We start from the raw sequence: 7501 nt of genomic DNA, 5'->3' as shown, positions 1-7501 counted from the left end.
GAGTTGCGTACTCGAAATTGAATCTAATTAATATATTACATTGCTTAAATTGTACACTTATATACAGAAATTCTATTTACAGAGGATAGATAATTGAAATGACAGAATGATAGATGATTTACTGGGAAACTACAGCATCACGGAGAGTTTTCATCTGGCCCATAATTTTGGCGCTGATTCGACTTTCTTCGTCCAGTCGCTTCCGCACAATTTCGGCCAGGAAGAAGTACTTGAACTCTTCTTGAAACTCACAGCGGAAAAAACCGGCAAATTTCTGACTGTGATCGATCAGGATTTGAATGAAACCAAAAATTTCATATATCCACAACGACTGTTTCGGAGTCAGAGTATCGGGCACTGTTAGATCAAGTATGACCATTGCTAGCCATATCAGAACCCTGCTGAACTCATACAAACCTTCTTCATGCTTAACGAGTTGAGCTGCCAGCCACTTTATATCGAATCGGTTGCTCGGATTCATCCATTTCATTTCTACGGCAGAGATAGTAAGCTCAAACAGAAGTGCTTGTCGAGCTAGCGCAAAGTTACAGTAACTAATTAGCAGTTCATCAGCTGGGGAATTCGCGGATTCCGTTGTTGAACGACAGGATCCAGCAAAAATATCCGCAATATTTCTTGTTTTTATTGGTTTTTTAAACTTTTCTGGCATCGCGGGTTCGGAAAGACAAAAAACTGTTAGTTTTCGAACGTAACTGAATTCTTCAGCTTGTAAAAATGCATTTCGCTCGTTGACACTTTCCGTTTCGCAAACAAATTCTGCGAATAACTCCATAATCAAAGTTATCAGTTCCAGTTCGTCACTTCGTGCATCAGCAGCTAGATTGTAACTAAGATTCACAGATGATGTAAGACAATATTTTTTCAATTGCTCTAAGAAAAACTCTACCAGCACAAAATCTTTCCAGAATAATTTCTTGACAAAATAACTTTTTCTAGCGCTCTGGAGAAGCTCTCTAAGCAACATGAACATGTTTTCTACTTCTCCGTCACTTTCGAGCAAGTCAGTCTTCAATTCTTGGAAAAGGAATCGAATGTGTTCAGGCTTGCTAAGAAAAATCTGGTTCTCAGGGTCGTTTTCCATACTTGTCATCCGGGTACTTTTTATAATATATCTGGCAACGGCATGCTTTATGTTCGCGCAAAATGAGGATGTTTTAGATCTAATGTACAAATCTAAAAAATGAGTATCCGATATAGACTTACTGCTCTTCTTAGAACCCAACCTGTTCAAATTAGTATCTAAAATTTCAACTTTGATGTGCTGAGTGTTTTCACGATCCAGACCATTTAAAAAGGGTACATAGTTGTGCTCATAGCTTACTGATACTATGTCGGAGAGAGATATTTGCAGTTTGATATTTTTTGGAGGACTGTCGATAAGCCGCAGGTTCCGATCAGTTAACAAAACATATCGCTCAGTTCCATTAGCATCAATGATAGCACTTTCACATGATTTAATACTCTCGTACTCATCTCTGCATAATCTCTTGACCAAAAAATTATCAAGCTTTGGGTTTATAGAAGCCATAAACAGGATATCTAAAACATCAACAAAACTGGGCCAATTGGAGCGAAGATGCTAACCGTTTGCAATTGTATGGTTTCTAACAAATTCATTCGACAAGTTCAATTTTAGAAATAATTTTGCCTTTCAAGCTCAAATCAATTCGATTTTGCTTTTTGAAGCTTTAAGTTTGCTTTTTCTGTTTTGAAGTTGCGGAGAAGCCCTTCCCGAATTGTTTTCTGTCTATTGTTTATTTTTTGTTCCAAAATGGGGGGGGGGGGGGACTTTGTATTCGGGTGAGCTTTAGTTTTTTCTTGTTCTCTACGGAAAATTCAAAATCAGGTTCCAAAAAATTCATCGGAAAAGGCCGAATGATATCATATTTAAGCCCTTTCAGTCCTGGTTTGAACGACATTAAAGTTTTTGAAAGAGTCAGCCAAGTGTCGAGAAAAACCGGTTTGAAAATTTTAAGTTTTAGCCAAGCGAAGAGACTTCTTATAGAAGAGTAAACAATGAAACTTTATTTTAACTCTGATAAAAAAAAACAATTTTTCCGCCATTTTTGGAAAAACTTTCCAAAATTCATAACAAGAATAATTCAAAAAGATTTGCCCTTTTCACTGTGACTGTCAATTATGTCAATTTTCAGGTTTTGGTCAGATTCTTTCTTCACACCACGCACGAAAAAAAAACATTTTTAAGAATATGGTCGGAACATTCCGTGCTTTTTTAAAGAATATGGTCGGAACATTTTGTGCTATTTGCACAGCATCCGGCTATCCTAGCTTACGGGGGCTAGAAAATACGACGATAAGCAAATTAGACGGCTCCAAGAAAACGGAACAAAGACGTTAAATTTTCTTAAGCAAAACTAGCATTTTAGACGGAAAGCGAAGGGGCTAACAAAATTTATTGCTTAAAATAAAACTTCAGAAAATTGCCTTTTTGGAAACGTTCAGTACAATTTCTTTAAAAAAAAAGAAATTCAAAAAAAACTTAATAACAATCTTTTGAATTGTTTCTTTTTTTCTGGCTAATGTTTTTACAGTTCATGCATCGGCAGTCAATTCTCCACGAGCATGGATCGTTTTCGTTGAATTTCTCTTTGAAATATCTCCAGAAAACATTCGTTATTAGTTCTTTTATGTTTTCGTGCTCCATGACATCGAAATTGAGGTGTTCATTCAAGGCGTTCGCAATATTGCAGGCTCTCAGGAAAAAGTCAGATTCTGATTTTTGCAGTCGAAATTGTTTGCTTTCGTATTTTTTCATACTCGCATATCTTGTTTGTCCTTTTTCCTTAACACTTATGAATTTTTTCCATTGTAGTTCAGTTTTTCCAGTTAGGATTTTGTGCAGTAGCAGTGGAATGAGTAGTTCATGATAAAGTGACAGAGGAAGGATATGTAGGGAAATCAATCGATCTTTGTATTCTTGAGTTGGACTCAATATCCATGCTGTTGCTTTCTTTTGCACACTTCCAATTATTTTGAGATCTCTTTTTGAGGGTTTTCATAATGATGAGCCATAACTTACAATAGGTGCAACATATGATTCGTATGATTTTAGTTTCAAGGCCTTTGATGTTATTTTGGAGATGTTTCTTTTCACAGAGCATAATGCCTTCAGAGCTTTGGCAGATCTATTTGTAGCATTTTCAGTCCAACTTAATGTGCTAGTGATTATAAGACCTAAATCTTTCATTTCTGCTGTTTCTTCAAGAACAGTTCCATTTACTTCAACGTTTGCATTTCCTTTCACACTGAGAATTTTAGTTTTTGACACATTTACTGCCATTGAATTCTTTACACACCAATTCCAAACTCTCTTCGCATCGATATTTAAAATTAATGGGTCATTGCAAACAATTTTGTAAGCGTCTGCGTAGCCAAAACTTGCTGACATTGCACAATCTGGTAGGTCATTTATATAGAGAATAAACATCAAAGGTCCGAGAATTGACCCCTGAGGCACACCACTGTGTACTGGTAATGGCTAGGATATGCTTGTACAATGCGAACGGTTTGTTTTCTATCTGATAGATAATTTTTAGTAGCATTAAACATTGTCCTGTGAAACCAAAGCTCCTAATTTCTTCAATTATCATTGCGTGGTTCACCTTGTCGAATGCTTTTTGGAAATCTAGGTAGAGGCAAGCCAGGAAATTTATTTCGATATTATCATAGTAAGTATTACTTTATGGAGATACTCAATGAGGTTTGTAACAGTAGATCGTTTTTGTCGGAAGCCGTGTTGTGAGTTTGAGATGCTGAATTTCACTGATGAAATTTTATCGAAATTTTATTTTTTTCATCGTCGATCGTCGATTTTTTTTTTCGTCGATCCTCTCATCACACCAACAAAAAAAAAACAAACATTGAAAAAAAAACTTAAGAATATGGTCGTAACATTCTCGACTACTAGCGCAGCAACCGTCTATCCTAGTTTATTTATGGTCTTTAGTCCACGTTTACCATTATTGGCTGGGTATAACCGTGACAAATACCTTCGACTGTGACATTCGACCAGAATGGCAAAAATGCAGTCTCTGCAGAATTCAGGATTTTAGCAGTGAACCTTCCGAATTGGCGATTTAGAACGGATAAGGACGTTATTTGAACGATTGGCCAAACGGTGAAGGCTAGAAGATTCTGGAATTCTAAATTTTAAATTTTCGAAGTAATGACGTAACATTTCTGAGAAATGTTAAAACGGCCATTTTAGCTAAAATAGCAGAAAGAAACAGAACAACTTTTATCTGCGATTACGAACAGTACGAAAATCGAGACTAAAAAACAACAACGAACTACCGAACAGCAGAGGACGTTCCGAGTTGCAACTATTGTGCTGTTACAATAGTTGCAAGGCCGTTGCGAACAACGGTGAAGGGTAAAAACCAGCCCTCCGAGTTAGCGTGAACCTGAGGTTGAGGAGCTTGATTCGCCGGATTCAGGAATCCGGAGGGGTCTCGGGACGGGAACTTTTATGAACTTGTATTGAATTTTAGCATCCTGTCATGTCCTGACTTGAATTTAACTGATATTTTGATTAGTTTTGACAAGGATGAGGTGCTAGGAGTTGGGGGGAAAGGGTTGATCCATCTTCGATGGAGATGATGATTTTTATCTACTGAACAAAAACAATAGTAATATGATAAGTAGTAGCCCTGTTTTTAGGAGTGACCTCGTGGTCTGGGGATACAGAGACCCAGCCATGAGCTCACTAATTTTGCATGTAATTCAGTTAATTTGAGCGTTCTGGTCGAAGCCGGAGAACAGTAACGTTTTTGTCAGCCTGATGTAAGAAAGACCACCGAAAAGTACTGGCTTGGTAGAGACGGTGAAAAACATGCAAAGCTCTGTTTAGACGCTAGCCAGTCGTCTTAAGACTTAGTTTTGTTATCCGTCGATATGTATCTTCCGGGCGAATGTTACATGTATGTTTTTATGGCGCTCCTGGGTGTTATTCTTTCATAACATCATGACCGGCGGAACCGTTAACGAGCACTCCGCGCCGAGCGGATGCTCACATTAACGCCCTTAATAGGCCTAAACTGCCGGGGCGGAAGGGTAGTTCGGAAAGCGGAAGCCTTCCGGATTACCGTGAATAGTTTTTTAACCTAGTTAAGACCGAAAATTCACGAACCAGGAAGGGTGGGGGGAATCATGAACCCCTCATCCCCTGAGTGGTTTGTGACCAAAAACACTTAAAGATATCAGCAAAACCAAACAAAAAGTAGTATAGTACCCAAGAAAAACAAAAAACATAAAAAATAACCGAAAAAACCAAAAACAGTAAAAAAGTAAAAAATCAGTAGAAATCATCCCCCCAGACAAGATGTGATTCAACCCCCCCGTTTGTTGTTGATAGATATATTGTTGTTACAGGCATTTATATCAGTCAGGATCGTTACGATCAATTTTGTAGCCCGTTTGTGAGGCTTGTACTGTAGGGTTATTTGAGCATTTAAGCACGTTAATGATAAATTGCGCTCAATCCGGAAGGGTCAGCTGATTTGCGCTCAATTCGGAAGGGTCTTGGGTGAAGACCGATCCGGCAAGCAGTTCAAGGAGCAACAAGAAGGGGCTCAACGACAACAACAATCTGTTGGGTATCGTTAACAAGTTTTGTATCCCTTTTGGTACAAAAAGTAAGATAGTAATCTGTGGGGGGCTCGACAGTGCTGCACTGTAGTGACCCTTCACCGAACTGCGAATATCCGAGTTAAGCACCTTAATTCGGATAATAAACAAACCCGGAGGGGTATAGTATTACTAATATTATGATTTATATAGCCTATATTAATAGTCTAATATCGTTTTTCAGTGAAAAACAACGAAAACAGACCGGTTTTTAGGGTCAAAATAGCGATATTTTGATCCCCCCACAAGTCGCGATTTTTGAGATATCGATATTTTTTGAAACGGAAAAAAGCGCTAAGTTAGTGTGTTACATCGTAACTGCACTACTGTAATAAGTGGAACCGGTTAACTTTAGTTCGGAAGAGGTTGGAACTAGTTTGGTACAAAAAACCAAATTTTCCCAATTTTTGATAGTAAGAAACACTAAAAATTTAGAAAATTTTTTGAAATTTTTGAGGTAGGACAGTAAAAATAGTTGTTCGGACAACGTCCACTAGTGAATCTACAAGTCTTAAAATCCGCTACCCGAAAGCCTTCCGGGTTGCAGAGAAATCGAACATAACGTGTTTGATTTGGTGGATTCATCAATCCGGAGGGGTCCAGGTAGCATAGTTTTTCGCAAAATTTTTCTACAATAGCGTTTTAGATCGGGTCTTTTGCATTGAACTAGAAGAGTATAGGCCTTCTGAGCTCGGATCAATAATTTTTAGGTCGAAAGGACCAGGTTTGCGGAAAAAGTTAGGCGGAACCTATAAGAGAGAAAATTTTTTGAGTTCGGAAAAAAGACGTTTTGGTTAATAACTTTGGAACTACTGATCATATCGAGTTGATCTTGGTACCAATAGATCAGAAATTAGCTGAGCTCACTAATAGGATTAGAAATTTTTCAGAAAAGCGAGCGAGAAAATTTTTTGAGATTGTTTTTAGCAAATTACACAAATCCGGAGGGGTACACCCTTCACGTTTTATAAATTTTTCTGAAAAACCCTTATACCTCTACCAAAAGTTGATAGCGATTGAACTAAGTAACTTAGGACAGTTCTAGACAAAAAGGGAAGGCTGAAGGCACAAGACAACCATAATAGAGTCGAAGTTAGGCAAGTGATAAGACCCTTCACCGTTAGTGTGGATTGTCAAATAAGTGCCTTAACTTCAACCCGGAGGGGTCTAGGAAAGGACCCTATACCCTTCCCAGTTAATTCAAACAGCATAATAGCAACGCAGAACGTATCCGGAGGGGTATAAGCTGAAATTAAGAAAACTACAAAAAGCTACTTTGACAGAGCTAAGGGCTCCGAAGTCAGAGGGGTCCGAATCCGGAGGGGTCTACTTTCCACAAAACCGGAGGGGTCCAAATCCGGAGGGGTCTACTATTAACTAACTCGGAGGGGTCCCAATCCGGAGGGGTCTATATTCTGACAGTCCGGAAGGGTCCTATTTGTGCCAATCCGGAGGGGTATTATTTTATTAAGGACTTAGGTAAACGAAAGAAAGATTAAAAAGCGAGAGGTATTAGGTTATTAATACACAGGCTAGGTATCAGTGACTGCACTGGTAACTTGCCTCTCAAAAAGAACCAGACTAATACAAAACAGGTCCGAACTCGGATATTCGCGACACTAAGTCTAAATTAAAAAGAGCGTGACTCATTGGTGTGGATTGAAACATAATACGTTTTTGGGGAAAGTGACTGCCCTGAGGATTTTAGTAGGTCTAGCTCGGGCAGTCCGAAGGCAGATAGGTAACACAGTACTCGGTGGGTGCAATAGACGCCCACTTGAGAAAATTACTGCCTTCAAAGTTTTGTCTGTTTGGTGCAGCACCAAGCAGGGAA

At 38.6% G+C, this 7501-nt stretch overlaps 1 protein-coding gene across 1 annotated transcript; it reads right to left on the bottom strand.

The window, feature by feature from the left end:
- Window positions 1–11: 11 nt before the first annotated feature.
- LOC134847820 (uncharacterized protein C12orf56 homolog) lies at window positions 12–1795 on the bottom strand. The gene has a single exon (XM_063865044.1). The coding sequence runs from the start codon at window positions 1547–1549 to the stop codon at window positions 119–121; it is 1431 nt and encodes a 476-aa protein (XP_063721114.1). The 5' UTR covers window positions 1550–1795; the 3' UTR covers window positions 12–118.
- Window positions 1796–7501: the final 5706 nt, after the last annotated feature.

This window comes from Symsagittifera roscoffensis, chromosome 1, assembly GCF_963678635.1.
Source record: "Symsagittifera roscoffensis chromosome 1, txSymRosc1.1, whole genome shotgun sequence".
Lineage (NCBI taxonomy): Eukaryota > Metazoa > Xenacoelomorpha > Acoela > Convolutidae > Symsagittifera > Symsagittifera roscoffensis.
Note: the sequence above shows the minus strand (reverse complement) of the source record. Positions and strands in the feature narration are given on the sequence as shown.

Bases quoted from the DNA above. Each gene is read 5' to 3' on its own strand.
- LOC134847820 (XM_063865044.1), bottom strand. From the start codon at position 1,549: ATGGCTTCTATAAACCCAAAGCTTGATAATTTTTTGGTCAAGAGATTA.